General features: G+C 39.4%; 1 protein-coding gene across 9 annotated transcripts; it reads right to left on the reverse strand.

Moving 5' to 3' along the window:
- Nucleotides 1-85: 85 nt before the first annotated feature.
- On the reverse strand, nucleotides 86-21,490 carry ppp6r3 (protein phosphatase 6, regulatory subunit 3). Of its 9 annotated transcripts, none has more exons than XM_058644327.1 (26): nucleotides 21,271-21,490; nucleotides 18,174-18,338; nucleotides 17,862-18,095; nucleotides 16,411-16,597; nucleotides 16,085-16,222; nucleotides 15,506-15,571; nucleotides 15,114-15,226; nucleotides 14,808-14,921; nucleotides 13,863-13,989; nucleotides 13,449-13,601; nucleotides 13,157-13,306; nucleotides 12,847-12,911; nucleotides 12,609-12,724; nucleotides 12,381-12,466; nucleotides 11,398-11,484; nucleotides 10,142-10,188; nucleotides 8,138-8,192; nucleotides 7,658-7,788; nucleotides 7,334-7,449; nucleotides 6,595-6,811; nucleotides 6,408-6,505; nucleotides 5,965-6,163; nucleotides 4,991-5,008; nucleotides 3,259-3,366; nucleotides 2,915-2,989; nucleotides 86-2,220 (listed from the first exon to the last, which is right to left on the reverse strand). In XM_058644327.1, exons 3-26 carry the CDS (start codon nucleotides 18,086-18,088, stop codon nucleotides 2,169-2,171), a joined length of 2,745 nt encoding a protein of 914 aa, XP_058500310.1. In that variant the 5' UTR covers nucleotides 18,089-18,095; nucleotides 18,174-18,338; nucleotides 21,271-21,490; the 3' UTR covers nucleotides 86-2,168. The 9 variants fall into 9 exon arrangements, with proteins under 9 accessions (XP_058500310.1, XP_058500305.1, XP_058500303.1 ...); XM_058644322.1 differs by having other exon boundaries at nucleotides 2,915-2,986; nucleotides 5,965-6,160; nucleotides 10,142-10,239; XM_058644320.1 differs by having other exon boundaries at nucleotides 5,965-6,160; nucleotides 10,142-10,239.
- Between the last annotated feature and the right edge of the window lie 278 nt (nucleotides 21,491-21,768).

Consider the following 21,768-nt stretch of genomic DNA (forward strand, 5'->3'; position numbering starts at 1 on the left):
TTTGGAACCAAACACTGACTCGTGTTATGGTGTCGCATGGAGACAGAAAGGTTGCTATGAAAACAAAGGAGGATGCAGGCAGATGTGTTGGCGACTGGCCTTTAATAGGCTTGTGTGGACAGATGTTCAGCAGTGATGCTGCAACAGATTTCAAAGTCAGCTCTGGTTCCTTTTACCAAGTAGGGTTAAAAAACGGCCCAGTGCAAAAGTTGGTCATTTATTTATAATTTGAAGAGGGGGGGAAAAAAAAGGTTGAGCATCTAGCATCTCAAACGCCAGACACTTCTCTCAGGAGAGGACAGGAGACTAAACGGAACCCCAAAGGCTGTAATGTACAGAGGCAACTAGAACATGTCCAAACACGACAAAGTATTTTAAGTTCAAAACTTTCTTTTTTTTTAAATTTCAAAGTAAATCCAATGCCTGAAGAAGGTGTTGTTAGGAGATCGCGGTGGAACAATGGTGCATTCAGACTGACAAACACTCTCAAAGATTATTTTCTTTGACTTTGAGAACTAACCATCACTGCAGGACACGAGGGTGGGCGTATCACTGGTTGTTGGAAAATAGAATTAACACCAAAACACTGCACAGCGTATTTACGGAGTGTAAACTCTCCATTTTAACCAATGAGTAAACAGTGTTTGTGTGACGTAAACAATGAGCCAGGCTCAAATTCTTTGCTCCGCATTGACAAGTCTGATTTGCCAACAGAACAGTCGGAACATGAATGAAGAGTAAACAATATTTTTCAGATCTACAATTTCTAACAGTTGCCTTCAGAAATTAATTCTCCCCCATAAACCTAAACACAGGTCTCTACATACTTTCTGCATTGCGTGTCTGCAGAGAGTTGCACACATATTCTGGTTACATGTTTACGCCTAAAAATACGGTCCTCGTCTTCCATATTCAATTATTACAAAATTTCTGGACTGCACATGGACGCCTGGGTGTAGTGATGCAAACACACAGGTGGACGACACCATTTACGTCACACGGACCTAAGCGGATATCAAAACTATGAATTGGCCTTAATTATTTCAAGTTCTCGTCTGAATTTTGTTATGTCCACAAATTTCCCCAAAATGCCATCACCGGTTAAAAATGACAGTTCTGCAGTGTCTAGATACACATTTAGCCTGAAACAAAACGAGCTAAATGTGAACTTAATACAAAAGAAAGCTCCTCGAAGTAAAGCCATTGGTTTAAAAAAAAAAAAAAAAAAAAATCACAGGATTAAAAAAAATAAGTTGTGCAGGGCCAGAGAGACGAGTGTGGTTCTGAAACAACAAGCTCATAATGCTTTTACAACTCTGAGTGTCAAGCTGTGCTGACATTAACAAACTGCATCTCTCCTGCTGAGCCTTCTAGCTGCGAGGTAGGAACCCAGTTAGCATCAATACATCTCGCTAGAAGAGGAGAGTGTATGTTGGTATGGCTCTGAAGTGACAAAACATAACCATCATTTTTCTTCCTTAATAAATAAAAAATATATATACCAAAAAAGCTCGTCAATGCAGAAGAATACAGGTGAGAAAATTTACAAAGAATACCTGCAACAAAATAAAACCTTTTCTTTTTTTTCTCTTCTCCGTTAAAACGTGTTTCAATTTGAAGGAGCAGCTTTGCTCAGAGACAGACCAATGAAGGGTGAGAATTCTTGACAGAGCTGCTGTTTAAGAGTGAGGATATCAGATCCAGCTAGTAAACAACAGCTTAGTGGTTGGCTGGGTCACCAATCAGCTATTCCCACTTCTGTGGTAATTCATCTTATGTGTCTGTATACATTTTTCTTTTTATAAAATATTTTATTCATACAATCATTTCTTTAACTATAGCAACATTACTATTTAATTTTGAGTGGCAAGATATCAGTCGCACATCACCTCATAAGAACAATAGTATATAAACAGATGCAGGAAAAAAAAACTAGTATCCATTTGAGTACATCTCATTTTGCTTTTCAGTTCATCCCGTGTCTGTACACCTGTCTGTCTGACTGTCAGTGATGAGCCAATGGGAGTATTGCTGGTCCTGGTGGGGGGTGGGGTGGGGGGGGGGGGCATGTGATTGGTACAGCTCTGAGCAGTGACCTCTGCTGGCTAACCAGGAGCAGGGCTCTGCATGGCAGAACAGGCTGGCCTTTGTCTGGCATTAGACGACCCTCATGCCGGCCCATTCACCACTGGCTCTGAGGACACGGCACTCTGGTCCAGTCTGCAAGAAAATGCACATAGATTGACATTTTTGGCTATCAGAAAGAAATAAAAGGTATAATAACGTTGTACTATTTTAGTTTAGGGTTATTATGTTGCAAGTTATCTTGGAGAATAACAAAACCAAAAGCACATTATTTAAGTGTTGATTGGCATCCATTCATCTACCTGTAACCAGTATCATGTACAAATGTTTACAGTATTTTTTTGCACAATATTATTGCAGCAGTATCAGTCAGCATGTTAATATGCATTTTAAAAGTCCTATTTTAGACAAAAAATAGTTTTCTTAATGTCACGTAAACACAATAGTCCTATTACTACAGCATGTATACGCTTAGTCAGACTAAGCCATAACGTAAACTGCGGCGGCATCTTTATTCTGGCAACATGGCAACCACAAGAGCTATGCTCGATCTAATTTGTATCACAATTAACATGAACAGCAGGTACAAAACATACAGAACCACAGCAGTCAAGTAGTAAGTAAGTAAGTAGTAAAGTACTACTTTATAGAGAGATACACAGCCAATGAATTGATTTTCTCCTCCACATGTATACTCCGACTCTTAGTTGGACTTCAGCCTTAGCTCGATTAAAATTGTGCGTGTAAACGTACCAAATATGAACCAACCAAGCTCTCGAAAACAACAAAAAACAAGCTCACATAGTTTCACTGAGGCAGTTTGACTTACTTGGCCTCTTCTATGGCTGACATTTCTTCTAGAGGACCATTGGGAAGCTCCACAGCGGACCGACACTTCTCACTGCTTACAAGAGGGAAACAACAGTGTTCACTCCAATCTCAGCCTGGAAACATATTAACATTTATCTCCTGTTTCACTTCATCTCAACTCACAAAATTCAGAGATGTTTTAATTTTCAATTCAATTCAAATTTATCCAACTCTTGTTGATTCTTCCGACTTCAAAATCTACAGCACTTACAAAAAGTAACCACAGAACATTCATCAGTGCACAGGTGTGCATGCTTTTTTTTTCATCTGCTAAGTGTGATGGTGCAATGTGTCGTCTCTGACCCCGATTTGGGACAGCAGGCTGCGGCCGAGCTGTTGATGCCTGTTCGCTCCTGCTCCACACACTCCGCTACGGAGTATTTCTCTGAAGAAGCATTCTTCTCTTCATCACTGGAACACATACAGACGTACACACACACACACACACGCACACACACAAAAACACACACATATACATTAATATGACAGGCATTTTATACCAAAATCTTTGCCCCACAGAAACACACAGAACACCGTGAGATGTGAAGAGTGATGCATGCTGAACTGACTGATAGAGCACACAGTAAAACAGAGGATGGAGGTGTTGAAATGGGCTAACTGAACAGTATGTAGGAGAAGCATCAAAATGTACAGCAAATGGAGAAAGTCAACTGTTTTGGTCATTGAGCTATAAATAACTCTTTTGACTTGTAGCTACAGAGCCAGCAAACTGCAGGCAGGCCTACAAAATCAACTGATTAGACCAAAATAGATTGTGCCAGCCGTCAGTCTTGCTTTGTCTCAGAGAACCACCAATGATCTTGATGAGGCCTCAATCAAAGCAAAACACCCAGAAACACCCAAATACAATCCAACAATGCCAATTACTCAGTGAAAGCTCTCCTGAAAAATGTGACCAATTACAAACCTCTCTTATGGTTAAATTTGTCAACCATAATTTTTTTTTAATAATTAAAAAAAGCAATATCATTTTAGATTAAAAAGTAGTCTTATTGCAAAGAGACCAAAAAAAATGAATCTACCCCCTTAATGCTTACAAAAAGAGTCTAAATCCAACTTGAAATTCACAGATATTAAATAGTTCGCTGCTAATCCTTTTACTATCAAAGTTAACACAGAGATCTTAAATGAATAATACCTAATTTCAGCCACCGTAGATAAAGATCAGACACCTAAAACACTGGTGGACACAAGTTTTACACAAATCCATAGCATTAGTTTTGGCACATGTTAGCCAAGTAACACAAAACTGCACTGGTTTAAAGATAACATATTTAAAGTTATTAAGAGAAGGTCTAGGCATTTGTTCATGTAGCCAAAGCCTAATAATTTAATATTTAAATAAAATTGACATTCCCATAAGCAAAATAAACATTTGATGTTATAATATACAGTATAAGAGCACTTACTTTTAATGTAAAGCCATGTCGATCAGAGATTTAAAGAGGCTAACGAAAGATTTTTAGTGAGCTAACAGGCAGTTCGTGCGTGGACAAAAAGACCACAGAACAATCGATGTTTCCAAAAAACAAACGGAATTCTTTTAGAACTCCGTTTTAAATTCGAAGACATGCCCTCTGTCGAAAGAGCTGACACATACATGAATTAAATAAGCTGCGCCAAAACCAATATCCAGTCCTGCATGACAGAAATTCTCCACCAGTTATACCTTTCAATATGCATCTTCAGCACAGCAACTCAATCTAATCCATGATTTTAAGATGAAGACCATGGCTGAGGGCTAAAGGCAGACAAGTTGTGACATTTTAAACAATTATTTATTTTACACTGGGTTTTGCGTACTGTGATAAAAGTCATCTGGAAACTGAATAAACTGAAAAACTGCACTTGGACAACACCTTTTGTAGAAACACATGCAGAATGGAGATAATGAAGTAAACAAACAAGGAGCTGAAACCAAAGAAGATTGAAACTGGGAAAGAAAAGTTGGTGGTTGACGTGACAACAAGACTACATCACGGCTGCAGGCTGATCTCTAATTGGCTGTACATACCGATAAGATTTCAACACTCTGAAGAAGACCACACCCACAACGCACAGCAAGAGAGAGAGGGGAAGCTCAGGTTGTAAGTGTCGCTCAGTTCAGACAGTTATTTACACACAGACAGACAATAATATTGCAGCATCAACATGGTGACAGAAAGACAAGGACGACCAAATTTAAAAGTTGATTTAGGTTAGGCAAGCATTTCATTATGAAGACACTCAAGCAGGAAACAGTCCCGCCTTGTAGGACTGAAAGGTGGCTGTAGTATTTTTGATTGTAGCATAAACAATCTGCAACCCTATTACACCAGGACTTATAAGGTTGTGATTAGTGTTTTCGGCTTCAAGTATGAACAAATATTATTTCCAGTATACAACTAAAACTCTTGTCTAGACAGATTTTTCCCCATGTTCTCACAGGGAGTCGGTCACTACAGAGAAAACAGCTTAACCCTGGAAACATCTTTCTCATTGTGACAACACCATCGTCTGAACAATGAGAATTTGGTTGGACAAAAGCATATCAGACAAACAACCCAGCTGCCTGAACAAGAGGCTACAGCCTCAGTTTTTTACAGTCCATACAAAAACACAGCCCTGGAGATTTGAAAAAAAAACAGAGCCAGCAGCATTTTTAAACTATGTGTTTGAGGCTCTGAAAACATTTGAGCATCTGGAGCAGAATTGATCTGTTTTTTTTACTTTAACAAAATAGATTATGGAGAATATGGATTAAGCCTAAATGTGTTCGATGAGTCTAGGACTCATCTCCCATCTTGGCTTTTTAACTACATGAACTGTGACCAAGTCATAGCATTAGGGCACTCGTAATAAACATGTGACAACACAAATGAGACACATCCTGACAAGTTTCCATCCTGGATCAGAATACCTGGACTGGGTTCTTTAAACCTGCTTGATTGACATTCAATCACTAAGCACTACTGTGTACGTTTTTTTGTGTGGGTGTGTTTGGCAAACCTCTTGAAGACGGCAGTCTCGGTCTTGGCATCAACAGTGAGGCTGACTGTTTCTTTCATGGAGCCATTGATGACCGTCTCTGTGATGCTGCGCTGCTCACAGCACACAGTTTCTTCCTCCACTTTGGATTTCCCACAGTCTTTAGGTGAGGTGGTACAAGAAGAGGCCACATTGTTTCCCAACCAGCCATCACACTCTGCTAAGAAAGGCGACAAAGGGGGTCAAATCAGGCTCCGGTCAAGTCGTTTAAAGTTATTTCAGCGGTGAACTCACAGCTACCACAACAGAGGCATAATCACAAACTAATGTGATTAGGGGTTATTTACATTCAGCAGCTAAATGATGAAGTAGAATCACAGAAATGTTGAAAAGTCAAATTCACATGAAAGTTAAGATCACATGGGTGCTCACAAGTGACACACAAATTGATGTACACAACTCACCTTCAGGCTGCATGGGTGCATTGACCCCCAGTGGGTCCATTGTTTCTATGCTGGTTTCCATAGCAACAGGAGAGTTGCACCTCAGTGGGTCTTTTGGGCTGAAAAATAGCAATTCTGATTTATCAAACTCTTTCAGATTGACAGGTAAACTCCTACAGTGTTCTGCTACAACTTCCAGAAGCCCCACCTAACAGGTGTGAAGTTGGAGAAATCTGCCCATCCTGTTTCAGAGTTGGCTGAAGGCGAGGTGCTCCATGATGCATCAGGAAGGGCCTCTGTTGTGGAGGAGGAGGGGGGGGAGGACAAAGGCGAGGACGCAGCAGGGTCGCTGGGGCTAGAGGCTGGAGCTGTGGATGTACCTGTGTCCATGGGGACGTCATCAAAGTTGGCTGTCCACACTGGTCCTGAAAATAAAGCATGAACAGTGAATATATAGTTCAAGTTTAATATGAAATTTGATTAAAAATAAATGGCCTACTTTTAGGCCCACAAGTGTTCTGGCATAAACAAACTTAAATGTTTCCTAAATGTTTTCTCAGAATTAATCACTGTGGCCACATTCACTGGAGGACTGGGCACATGCGGCCACATTCTTTGGAATGCAATCTGTTCATTGGACAGGAAGAAATCACCTACTCTGACTTACTGTAGTTTGACAGTTAGGACCCATAGTATATTGGTTTTTCTGTAGCCATCACCACAGTATTAACACTGATTAACAAAGAATCACCTATTCGAAATGACATAGAGGAAGTGAGATCTTCACAATCACAAGCCATCACAACAGATAAACTCTTGTGATCTCTCTGGACATTGGTTTATTCTGAATCCAAATTCAGGTCCACACAAAGATTCAAACTGGCTAAACAATTACCACTTGCATCCAATTATTTTTGTTTCATCCTTGCATTAAGATGTACACCAACCTGTGTCAACTTCCATTCTGTCATCGGTGCTGGGGTTGGCAGCCTCAAATGGATCTCTCTTCCCATCCTCCTCCTCTGAATCTGTGCTCTCTTCACTGTCTGTGCTGCCTGAACTCCTGAGAGAGAAAGAAAAGATTAAGGTCTTTTTGACATGAGTTTGTTTGTACAGACACATTTTTAAAAGGAGAGGAATGGTGACCATAGAGAAGTCACAAGAGAATTTTAGTTTATCTTATTTTGCGAACACAAACAGCATAAAATTCCATACCTGTACACCACGATATAAAAACAAACAATCATTATCTACGAGTTTGTTCAGCTGACCTGGGGCGTCTCTGTGCCTCTGGTGCGAAAGTGACATCTTTTTCATCCCAGATATCTTCCTCATCGGATCCAGCATCTTCAAACTGCTGGATTTTCTCTTTACAGCGTGCCTCAAACAAGGCTATGTTTGCCTGTGGAAACACAAACAAAAGAGCGATGTTCTTCATTAAAGGTCTAAACTACTTTTCCTTGCACATACAAACTAAGTTAGGATCACCTAGCTGTGAAGCAGACAAACATGTGTGCCTCTCTAAACACAGCACAACAGCTGCACAGAGCCATTTCAATGGAAATAAACTTGTATTGCGCCTTGCTTCAAATGGATATTGAATTTATCATCTCACTTCTGTTTCTAAACTAATGTTAACAATGGTATAAGGAAGTACAAGACATGCTACTTCAAACAACACATTCTAATTTGTTTCATGACAATATCACTTTCTGCTCTGCTAATTCAAGATTAATAATCAAAGTACTTACACTTTCATTTGTATTCAGAGAAAAATTGATGTCTGATATTCTATCAAAGGGAATACTGCAATGTTAAAGAGAACAAAGTTTAGTTTAGTTAGGGTCATTAGGCATCCACATTCAGTACATGGCTACACACAAGCAGACAGACTCAAGCACACAGCTTCAATACATCATGTTCAATACTGCAGTGACATTGAACACGTTCCTGCCCATGCCAGGTTCATGGTAACATGGAGAGTGCTGGAGTACATGTTTGTTTGTTACATGCTTTGTTTTGAGTTGTAAATGGGTCAAACAAAGAAAAGCAAATAAGATATAGGATATACTGTATGTACAAGAAAGGCAAAACCACATTTCAATCTTCCTTGCTTATGGGATACTACTCACTGGCACTCAATCTACAGTAGGGCTGTCACTTTTTGTTGAGCATTTTAATTTATTGCGTACGTGGGATTTAAAGTTATATGCAGGGTGCATGTATTGGTTTACTACTGGATCAAATGACGGTGTCAGCTGCAGAGTGCAGCAGTGAGGACAACTTGCAAGCCTACTCCTACTACTACTACTACTACATGGAGGAGACACGGCTCTCTCTCTGCAGATATACTGTATAGTGCCCACCGCTTCGGTAACTGCAGTAAATTGACTTATAAATACTTGTATTCAAACAACGGTGGGGGCTCAAAGAGCCAAACTTGATCCTAATCAAGCTGACTGACTTGTGTTTCCATCAAACAAACAGAAGTCAAGCCTTTTAACGGAAAGTCAGAGTGCTCAGAGCAGAGTGTTAATTTCATCCTACTCTGGCTGACTGTTGTGTCTCGTTAATACTCCAACACTAGCAGCACTATTAATGTAACAATTATTAAAATTGTTCATAAAATAAAGAAAACTGTGACATTGGGGGAGTATTGCGGGAGCGGTGATGGTGGTGGCAAGCGGGGGTGGATGGGAGCGTCGAATTAATTCAAACAAATTATGGGTCATTATAAATCTGTTTCGAACTTCCATTTTGAAGAAAAGTGACAGCCCTAGTCTAAAGCCACACAGCATTAATCAACGATTAATAGTATGCTTTTAGCTCAGCATTAAGACTGGGAAGTATTCCTGCTTTGACAGAATTGTCCGCAGCCAGTGAGCTAGAATTGTAGGGCTGAACAATCACCATACTTTGTGACAGCATGGCCATTTTGTTTTTAAAAAGGGTTAACCAAAGTCTTACATCCGAGACTTGACAATATGAATAAAAGGTCAATTACTTGCCGACTTTATGATGAACAAGATTGGAGGGTATATGATTCATAATCAACTTACCCGGGCTAGTACTTATCCCCTTCCTTACAAATTTGGTTGCGGAGATGGACCAAAAAGCTGAGACTTCATTAAGCCTTCCATTAAATCCATATATAATTCTCATTAAAAGGTAAAAAGTAACTACAACAGCTGTAGTCTTTCCAATGAGAAACAAGTGAAAGGATGAAGAATAAGCAAATGATCAAAACCTGTGTGTATATGAACACAACAGTTATATTACCATCTACCCAATAGGCAACAAAATTAGAGAACTCCATCATCTGATAGTGCCAATCCCCAAATTTATACCAAAGGAAAAAAAGCTTCACCCCCGCACTAGCCATTTGATCAGAAAAAGGCACAAAATTGAAATCAATTGAAAAATGATTAAACCCCAAAACCTGCTTGTCTTAAGGTAAAATAAAAGGGGCAGCACACAAAACCATAAAAGCTAGATAGTTCATAGCTCATATCATAACAGCTGCATGACATCTAGTGGCCATTCAGATTGTGATTTTAACCAGAATGGAATCCCCAACAACACTCATGTTGTGACATGCTTTAATAATGGGGAAGAGAAAGGAGACCTAGATTTGTTTTATTTTTTTTTTTAAATTGTGAATCACTAAACCTGCCTATCTAGCTTTTTTATGTTGCAAGTGCCCTGCCCCTTTCAGTCATACTTGGAAAGCGTAATCATGCAGGATGAGTACTCACTCCACAACATCGTCCTGATCAGCAAACTCTTCATCATTGAAGCCGAACTGCTCAATAAAATTGGACGTCATTTGTTGCATCTGATAATCAGAAAAGGCCTGGCAAAACCCAAGACCAACGATAATGATATAGTCTTGGCTCTACACAAAGCTGGTCATTACTTGCAGTACAGATACAAATATAAACGCTGAGTTGTAAATACACAGTATGTAGAACATGAAAAAAAAAAAAAGGCACAAACATGCATTTACAGTCAAATTCCACTACACATTAATAATACTTGGAGTAAAAAGTCAACTTATTAAAGTCACAGTCACTTCTAAATAACATTAGTAGTTAATTTAATAGGGTGTAGAGATGTTTAGAGGTGATACTGTGCAGGATCCATAGCCACAAAGTACAACATGACAAGAATTGAAAACTAATTTAACTTTCAGCCTTTGGGGATATACGTTGCATACATGCAATTAAACAATAACAAAGACTATATAAAAAAGCATCAGTGTTACCAAGGAGTTCAGTGACTAAATAAGATAGATCATAGATTTGTAAGAGCCCCTGAATGACTTCCCATCTTTACAGGATGCGTCATTACCTTAATGTCACTTGACTTGACTGTTGCAGCCACAGCGAAAACACTGACACTTTGTGATTTAGGTTAAGGAAGTTGTGGTCTAGTAGAACAAGGTACTGACTGAACTTTGACACTTTTATAGCACCAACCCAAGTGCACAGATACTTCAGAGTCTTCAATAATGTCTCATCATTTGGCATTGTATTTGGCCAACTAGTAAGAAAATCTAAATTGCGTCAAATCTAAGTATCTGTAAAACATAACGTTACACAAACAAATCACAGAGGACAATGTGCTTATTACACTAAAAACAGAAAAGACAAAATTACCAGGATTGGCAGCACCACAAATTTGATGAATACTCAAACAGGCAAGGAAGAAATCTAAGAACTTGCAAGACCATAAAACCAAAGCCATTATCTCTAAGTATTCAAGTCCAACTAAAGTCAATCAAAACCACTGCTAAACAAATGCTGTCAATTTACACTGTTTAGAGAATTCACTTCTGATAATTGTATAATTGCATGTACAGAATAGCGCACATGGCAAAAACAAAGAAACTGCTCTTTAGGAATGCCAAATGAAGACCTTTTTTAATATCAGTTCAGTCTGTGTGGCTATGGGTCTGCGTGGTGTAAAAAAACCAAAAACACATGTGTGTGTGGGGGGGGGGGGCTCTTACTTGTTGCAGGGAGGAGTCCTGGTGAAAGCCACCATCTTTAAAGTCCACCTCATCATCACTGGAAGAATGGATGTGGTGTGTGTTTACCTAAGGAAGAGGGTTGAGCATTAAAAAGGGACATAATGAGCAAAGTCTATACACTGCTTTAAAGTCAATTCCAAAGTACTCTACTGAACTGGTCGTCCATAAAAGGTGTAATAAAATAAAATGGATGTTGTTATCCGTAACTCGGCACTTCTGGAGGAAGGACAATATTTCAGTTTGAGGAGGGGGGCATGTTTTTCTGCAAGTAAAATTTAATACTGAAAGCCAATTTTCTTAAATTTCATCTGTGTAACTACAGTGACTGTGGATGCACAAATTTGGTGAGTAGTGGCATTAAATCACAGAAACAGCCCAACCCAACAAGCAGAGAGGACCACCTCTTTTTTTGTGATCTGTCACCTGATTGGATTAATTTACTCCAGAAGTCCAGAAATTAAGTGACCCATGTGATCACAATCAGCTTCAATTTTAAGTGTCTCCTTTCAGAACACAAATAGGCAAATTAGGCCTGTGCTTTCATGGCCCATGGTACTGGAATGATCTTCAGAATAAACTCAAACGTGTGGCCCTTGTCCTTCTGAATGACTTTAAATGTAGAATAGAGGAAGTAGTTGCCAATAGCTGTAGCGGTCTCAATTAACTGATAGACAATGATTGCTGCCTTATACTTGATGCTGAGACAGCTCGTCTTAGTGTCACTTTGATCTAAATGTGACTTCTGAGTAAATTAAAGGTTTGAATGATTAAGAGCTCACAGTATTAGAGCCACTCGAATTGGTTTAATACTGCACCTCAATGCCTCTGTTCTGCTGATGTACTGCTAAAGAGTCAAGAATGAATTTAGGACCACTTACTATCTAAACAACTCTGCTGCATTCACAGCATGTGCAGTGAAACTAAAGCTTGACATCAGTGTGGAAATGAATGGGGTTTCTCACCAGGTCAACAGTGTTTCTCTTGTTTGTGTCAGCCAGTTGCACAGAAATAAAAGACTCCCATTTGTCCCTGTCCTCTGCTGGGAGCTCTGCGTCAGACACACAACACACAGTTTGCAGGACATAAACTGTACAGGTGCCAAAAGCTTATTTTGTTTTACACTTCATACATTGGACTTCTCAGCTCCTACTGAAACAAGAATTGTGCACATGAATATTAATTCATCTTACCTGAACTGAGCTGTTGTATCTGTGGCCCATTTGGGCCTTTGTCACAGTTATGAACTATAGAGTTGGCTATTCTGGTGAGGTGCCCCATGTAGCCTCGTCGTCGACCACCTTCTGCCCTAAAAACACAAACAAATGCGTTAGTTTGCGTCAAGACTAATTTTCACTTTTGGACTATTAATGCCAGAGGATATAAAATGTATTCTGCAATCTAAACTAATCATTTATTCAAAATACTCACTGTTCTTTCTCATTGGAACTCCACGCATCAATGATTCTTTGTATAAACTGGCACTTTTGAAAAAGCTGGTGGAGAAAAAGTAAAGGAAAATTAATATGATAATCACTTAACATACAACACAATAAACAAATAGTGCAAACATGTACCAGATTACCTACAAAAGTGAGAACTTTCATGTACAGTAAGGGCATCATTTGAGTATTTGACCATGTAAAGTCTACTTGGCATTGTTTGTTTAACACTATTTGGTAAAAATCCCACAAAATAAAACCATAAGAAGACTGTAGTTCTCTTTCTCGTGTCGTCTTACATGTTTGATGAGGATGCTCTCCCTTGCATGTTCTTGCTCTGTGTCCGTTTGAATTTCAGTCGGGGCAGGGGGCATAGCCAGAATCATGGCTGTGCAGATCTCCACCTGAATGTGGAGGAAGTTGTTCCAGATGTATTTGAAATACATGTCCTGTTGAACAAAAAGGAGATGCATTATTTATATTGTCTAAACGATTTTGCTGTTCAGACGTTTAAAAGACTTCAGACAGTCCGACAGAGTTAACACTCACAAGAGTGGAACGAAAGCATCAAAACATCCAGATGGTACTCACTAAAATGACTCCCAGTGTGTTGAGGTTAATGAGTTCTGTGTTGATGCTGTGTGTGTTGCTCTGCAACAGACTGGCCACCAGTCTGACCACATTGAGTCTGGTGTTGCCAACTGGAGGGTCCAGCACCCCCCACGTTGTTTTCATCATATTCTTCTGTTGGTGGAGAATACGCATGGTTCAGTGTAATAATGCATAATAATGACTACATTGAGTATTTATAGAGCCACGTAGAAAACACGCACTCATAGTATCTGTGACCATCCTCAGCTGATGTTTCTTAAAATATTTATCACTTTCATTTTCAGGGAGAACACTCCTGCTTTTAACATACTCATTCAAGGAAAACTAGAAACAGCCGACAATTGATGGTGACATAATAATTAGACTGCTTAATGCAATCAATGTAGTTCTTACCTTTGGGGGTTCCAGTAGCAGCTGGTGAAAATCTTTCAGTCGGGGTCTCACAGCCTCTAGGATGCTATGGTTGACTGAAAATGACGGGTGGGACATCCCAGGGGGGCAATCCATATGGCCTTCAAACCTAAAACATGGAACGCAAACCTCTGATGTTGTACCTCAAGTGATGTAAACATTTGCAGTGATGAGGCTGATTTCACTATAATTTACTGATGTGAACACAGTATGTTTGTATGCAATAATTCTTGATGTGTCAACTCATCCATAACTCCTTGTTCTGGTGGAATTATGAGAAATATGACTCAGAAATGTCTGTTTTTAGGTACAAACCAGACTCGTTCTTTTCCATCACTTTCAGTAATCTTTGGTTTTAAAAAAAAGCATAATCTCTGCTGCGTTTAAATCTGCTGTCCATATTACCCAGGGTTTTTCAAGCCCGGTTTATGTTTGAACATACCTCTATTTTATCTGCCCACGTATGCCTAGTACATCTGAACGGTCAGGTAATCTAAAATTCCTGTTATGTTTATAAGAATGAAGATAACTTCTTATATGAAGCCGAAACACTTGTCTGGACGCATTTAATTTTTTCTCAGAAATGTGAGCCTGGGTGAACCCAGCCAAGTCTGCCAGCAATTTGATTTCACTCTGCAGACACATCTGGCAAGGAGGGCGTTTTGGTGTCGTTGCCAGATGAGATTGAGATGCAGTCTGGTGTTAAGACTATAAAAATGCCATTTTAAAATGAAAACACAATTGCCATAGTAAATAAGAACAATTACAAAGCTAAACAAAATATATACTTGGTGTTAATAAAAATGTAACAAAAGCAAAAAACAAACTCAACTGAAGGCATTTCATCTTCTTTAACAATCTCATTACCTACAGTAAAGCTTTTGTCAAAATAAAATATCAAGATTGGCAAAAGAGAATATGACGTACGCTGGTCTCCTCGTCTCAAACAGTGTCAGCAGGATCTGGATTACACTGACAATTGCAGACTCGTTCTTTTCCTTGTCAAAGATATTCGACAGCAGCTGCTCCACCGTCTCCTGCCTGAGGACAACAAAGAGACGAGAAAACAGACTCAAAGTCAGACCAGTAGCCTTAACACTCAGGTGCAGCATTCAAAATCTAGACAATATCATATTACCAATAACATAGTAAGGGTTTAAAGGGTAGGTCACATTCAAAAACATCAGATAAATTAACTGCAACTTTCAATGTTTTGTGGTATAAACTACATACTTTTCAAGTGTGGCCAGAAGGGGATCAGGCTCTGAACAGCCCTGGACCTGAAACATCTGATCCCTGCTCAGTCTGATGATCTCACACAGCGACTGGGAGGCGTTGGAGTGTCTCTGTACAATGAGAAACAAAACAAGGACAGAGGCATGATAAATTCATGGTCTTGCGTTCAACTTATTTTAAGTCTAGTATATTTAATGCTCTAAACAAATTCCACAAGAATGCTAAAATAACTGTTCATCTTGATGCTGATTTTTCTTGTAATTTAAGAGAACCAAACCTTGGGAAGCAGTGGGCATGTAGCTTCTCCAATAACTATTTTTCATATGTATTCATGTTTTCAGATAAATACTATCTTCCTGACTCCACAATATCCAGAACATGAATCTTACATCTTCATCTTGAGAGGGCTGTACCATGTCCACCAGTCTCTGAATCACCTTCTCCTCATTCAGCCACTAACAGAAGAAAGTAAACAGTCAGGATGGCACAGAATATTCAGATACAATGGCAGAAAACAAACCTTTCAAACTTCACATGTATTCATGATCACTTTCAATGTAGCAACGAATAACTGGTTTGTCATTCTAATTATCTACCTGACGATCCGCTGCAGCTAAGGCATTGTAGGTAAACTTTAAATCTGTTATGGTGTGACTGAAAATTCTGTATAGATGCATTTAGAAACAAACATACTAGGGTGGATATATTGAAGTCAGATGCAATGACTGATAGAGGCTCAAGACCTGTAAAGCTTGTTCTAGTAGAAAGACTTTGCATTGACGTGTCGGTGTAAGACAGCTTACGTCGTTTGTACTGCGTAAATAAGACTATACTGAGCCAAATCACAATGAGCAAAATGGTTGTTGGCCAGGTTTTTGGAGTGTGATGTCCAACTTATACATTTCAAGTTAACAGATCGGAGAGGTAATTTAGCACTAGTATAAAACTGCAGTCCCACTACTACTCACAGAAAGAACATCCTGTCTGAGCTGTTGTGGTTCAATGCAGGTGAGCATTCGGAGCAGCAGGTCCATGATGGCAGATGTCCCAATGTGTTTGATCATCAAGTCTACAAAGTCCTCCTGCTTTCGTAAAAAATCCACTATCTACAAACACAAAGCAAACATGCAAACCTTGAATCTATTACATCACAAAAAGCCTTTTCAACTGAAGTCTCAATTATTAAGTCCAAATGGAAAAGACTAAAACAAATCAGTGATTGCAGAAAAATAATTTATGACGACAACTTGCATCACACTGCAGTGTACTAATTACCCCATTCTTTCAGACTTACCTGTTCAGGCTTGCGTCCTATAAGAATGGACAACACCTTGGAAAAGAAACTGGCCAGGAGAGGGTTGAGGGGTGGCTCATTCTGGAGGAAGCCATAAAGTTTCATCAGCAGTTTCTCATCTTCTCCCAGTCTGTCATTTATTTGGCCCACATCTGATGTAAGCAGCTCACATGATATGTTGGGATACCTGGAAAACAAAAGCTGTAACTTAGATGTTTTCTCAATATGCTGGTTATTGTACTGAACTGTGGAAAAAGTCAAGCAAGTCAAATATATGTAGATGATTTGGTTGATCATAAAGACAGTGGGTAAACATGTCAAATAAGATTTATACACCAGGTCTATTAGACAGAGCAGCCATGGCTCCTCTTAATCTTCTTTTATTTATATGGAAATTACTTAAAAAGGGGAAATCTGGTACTTTTCAATCTGTGATACATTTGTAATTGTGGGTGTATAGAAGAATAGTACTCACAAAAACACAGGACTTTTTGTGGCTGGTCCCAATTGCACCAAGCCACTGAAAACATGCCTTTGCTTCCTCAATCCAAAAACTACCATTCACTTACAAACCTGTATTTGTAAACATGGATCACAGAAAACAAAATACCAGAACTCCTCTTTAAAACTGACTTTTCAAACACAGAGTTAGAGGGGAAGAGCGGCATATTCTTTTTAAATTTCAGGCTCACAAGTTTATCAAAAAATATTTAACTAATGGTTAATGACAGCAGATATCGACGCCTATAATGTATATTGATATGCCTAATATCGATGCCTGAGATATAGGCATTTCATATCTAACCATTATTACAAATACAACAGGCGTTTACTGTGTGCAATCGAGCTGTCACACGGGTATAACCATGCCAAAGCAGTGAAAGGATAGGAACCAAATCAATGCAGGAAACATGAATTTTACTTGCATTTTGGAAAGAGGAACCAGATTAATGTATTTAGACCACAACCGCCCCTAATCCACATAAAAAGACCTTGCAGCAGATTTAATATTTTCTCAAAAGTAAGAACGATCACAGTGGAGTCTGCAACCCTGAGGGTGACTGCCACTAGTATCAATATAAAGGCCTGGACTGGACAGGGCCTGTTTTTTGAATGATGCTTAAAACAAAGCTTTACAAACCAAGAGTTAGTAAGTCACTTAGTATGCCAGTTGTGCATCAATTCATTACAACTACAAAAAAAAAAAAAAAAAAAAAAAAAAATCACTCTTAATTTCATTCTTAATTCACTCAGAGTAACACAATCACTCATGCATCGAGTTTGTCTTTTGGGAGATATATGATGACTATTAAATCTTACGTTTCTGTGTAAATAATGGGCTTTTTTTTTTTTTTTAGAAATAAAAAGGAGAAAAATGAGACTGAAAAATATCATCTGCAAATGTGTAAACAAATTAGATCCATATTCCTCTTTAAACCATCTTCTCTTACTTGTATTTAACTTTTTCTTCGACATCAGTATTTGGTTCCTGTGTGATGTAGGTAACCAGGTCCTCCATACACTGCGGTCTCAGCAGGAAGTCAACCAGTTTGTGGTTCTGGGCCTTGCACTCCTGCAGGACATCATCCTCATCCATTACCTCAGTCAGTGTTACATCCTCCTTCTCTAGCAGCGTGTCAATATGGGATGTGGTGTGGAGGTCAAACTTCCAAAACATCTTGGCTCTGAAAAGGTAAAGACAGAAGTTGTCACGGCAATTAACATAAACAAAGGGATCTCCTTTAGAGGTGAGCAGAACCTACCGGAGTATGTGGGAGTCCAGACGGAGGAGCTCAGGTTAAAAAGAGGTGTGTTGTAATCTTTGGGAGTTGTGGCCCATTCCAGGCTAGCCGGATGAACAGGCAGGCAGACAATTGTGAGGGACAGACTGACAAATGGCACACATACAGCAGTTTAACAGCACACACCTGGAAGCAAGAAACAGAGACATGTTAAGATCAGCAATTTGTTGTCTAAAGTCTAGTCTGTACCGGACTTGATAAAGAACTTAACATCTCAGTTCTCAGCATGTACGAGAGTGTCTTTATTCTCAACATTCAATAAATTCTAGGCTGTTTTATTAAAGCCTTAAATCTCATGCACATTATGTATAACAACTTTAATGTATGGCCCAGAGAAGTATTAAATCGCTTCTAAAGGCTGTATTCAGATCAATTTCAACCCAAAAAAAGGCCCACTCACTTGTTTGGGACCAGCCTGCTGGCGTGGTAATACAAGGAGTGTTACATGCTTAACAATGCAGAACATCAAATAGGTTTAATGAGGCTCATGCATACATGGGCAAAGTGCTAGTGAAATTATGTGTAATTTATGTTATTAATCATTGCAAGGCAATAATAGCAACTAAAGATAAAATATTAACTACTACGATAACTTTCAACAGTTGTTGTACAGTTCCACCTGCAAGCTTTTTCTGGCATTAATGTGCTTGTTAAGCCTTTAAACACAAAATCTGCAAATCAAATTTGATGCCCTGAACCATTTATTTTATTGTCTCCCTCTCTCTACAGTAGAGTACAGTCCCCTGTGCAGTTAAATGTTGGACTCTTTGTCAGCAACTAGAACCACAGTTGCACAAAAAACACTGACCCCAACAACTGTATAATTCTTAAATGTAGTTTAATAGGATACAGAATCTTAACAACCGGAGCACAAAAGTCAACACAATAAAATACCTGTAAATCACAGAGTGGTGGGCGGAATAAAAAAAGCACCTACCACTAAATCTGGCACAACTGTAGAAAAGGCTTTGTTACTTTCTTAAGTGGTGAATTCCCAGTGTTATAACATAAGTGTGAAGTTGATCGTTCCCTCAGCAGACACACCTTTGTGCACGTCATTCAACTTAATACCCCACAAGCAATATAAATGTACGCGTTTTACTTTCTTTCTGACTAATCACTTGCTATTCAACTGAGCTGAAATCACAATACGGTTGTTTCAGTCAACATTTTGGTCAGATTTTGAATAGGAATAGGGTTGGCTACCAAACCCAGTTCCATTATGGCACTGTTAAGATCAACATGACTGAATCGCTACCTGGGCAGTCTTCCTGAGATGTTGATAGGACTATGATAGGAATGTCTGTTCACATCTGATGCTCAATAAAACTGTATCACAACTGAGTTAAGTATTATCCTTTTGACAGATGTGAAAAATGATTCTGATTTCTGGCTAAAAGCTTCTTTAAAAACTGAAGTTTGGCTACTCTTGAGTGAACTGTGTACACAGTGGCTTGAAACTGACTATTTTAATGTTTATTTTAACTAACAAAACAATTGATTCTGGATAATTAAATTCAAGTCATAATATTTATCCTGTTATCACGATGAAACCATTACAGCAGCCATACTAAAACAAGGCAGACATATCAAAGGTCAAAGGCCATAAAATACTTCAACAACCAAGAGGAAAAAAATTCTTAGCCTCAAAGTTTACTGTTTGGATGGCTGTGAGCACCGACCACAGTCACAAGATGCAAAATAATCTCGACAGCAACTGTCAGTCTATGTAAAATTGACTGGTTTGAGCTCTGAGCCTACACAGAGATGTACATGTACAAGAGAAGTGAAAGCTACATTTTTTATTGCATACATCAATTAATCAGTCACAACCATCTACTACAAGGAGGTTATAGGCTGTGAGAAGATGCATTTTGATTGAATTCTCTGGGGATGCATGTATGCAAGACCAGGTGAAGAAAGAGCTGTGTGTAATGATCCGCATAAAGTTCACCGTTAGAGTGTATTGACACTCCGGGAAACTGCGCTACATTGGTGGAGGTTTACTCTCTTGAGTGTTTTCGCTAGTTTTCCTTATTTTTCAGTTGCTACACAGCTCAAGACCCAACCTTAACCCAGAAAACTGTGGTGACTGCAAGTTAACCATTAGCTACACTTAGGGCTGGGCAATGATTCAATAACTATAAACACCGTGACAAGACCTATACATTATTATGTTTAAGCTTTATACAAACACACTTAATGGTAAAATGCATATCCATCATTAACTATTCTACCTCAGATGTGTGAAATACTTCTTATTTTAAAAAAAAGTGTTTAATTAAGAACTACATTTATATTGTTTTCTTGGCACCAACAATCAGGATTTCGTTATCCGACATTTAATTTGATGATTATCACCATCGACTGATCTGATTATCTGTGTCAATCTTTATGGACACACTGTCCAGCCCTATTGAATATTTTCCAGATGTCCAGCCATCGCCGGCAAAGTCAACACCAGTGAAAACACATAGCGGCCGTATCACAGTCACAGCTTGCGTTTGGTTAGAATGTAATATAAGCATGCTTTCACTTCGGCAGATCATGGGCAAACAATCCATAATCACATCAACTACCGAGCTGCAATAAAGAACAAGTAACTCATATTAACAAAACGTCAGTCCCCTTTACATACCAGGGCCCAAGACATTTACCGCTAATGCAATACCAACACACCGGCTGAGGCCAACAAGCTAGCGTCAGTAGCTATCATTAGCCACTGTAAGCTAACCTGGTCACCTAAAATCCGGAACAAACTAAAGAAAAAAGTAGAGGCGTCGTTGAGTTAAACATGATCGGTGGCACTTGAAGCTGGCGTTAACAGGCAGCAAACTTGACCGGCCAAAAAAAACAACACGGCCTTACGGTATGTGCTAAAGCTAAATGTTAGCGTTACGTCCTAACTGGAGGTTCACCACCACCACCACCAGTGTCTGACAGCGCAGTGTTAAGATGGCCAAGTATAGCCAGCTAACGTTAGCCGGCCACCAGAAGACTGCTGGCTTACCGTCTCTTCAGCACCAACCCAAGTGTATGGACTAGCAAGTGTACTTACCAACAGACAACGGTAAACGGCGACTCTCCAGCATGCGGCTTATCTCGCCATGAGTCCCGGGTTTAAACACAGCGAACGCGGAGATCACACGGGACTGTGGTGAGGAAAACAAAGCGTTTAAAAGTGATTCTGACAGGCGCGAAAAGGGTAGATCATCAGAGGGCACTTTTCAAGATGGCGGTTCCGTCAACTTCAGCGACCCCTTCCCCCACTACAGCTGCGGCGTATGTCACTCAAATGGTCACAGCGAGACTATTGGTTGTAATCCCATCGCACAAACCCCGCCTTGAATTTTCATTGGCTACCAGGCGTGTTACTTCTATGCGTCATTTAATGTGCTACATACGTCGTGTGGTCCGGAAGAGCGGAGTTTATACTGTATAGCTGTAACTGACTGTGTATGTCGGGAAAAAACACTCTAAGAAAAAAACTTTACATGTGTTCCATTTTGTTGTGTATTGCATTCTTGAATTTGGCAACGCTCGGGGTTAGGGTTTA

This window comes from Solea solea, chromosome 12 (assembly GCF_958295425.1).
Source record: "Solea solea chromosome 12, fSolSol10.1, whole genome shotgun sequence".
Classification (NCBI taxonomy): Eukaryota; Metazoa; Chordata; class Actinopteri; order Pleuronectiformes; family Soleidae; genus Solea; species Solea solea.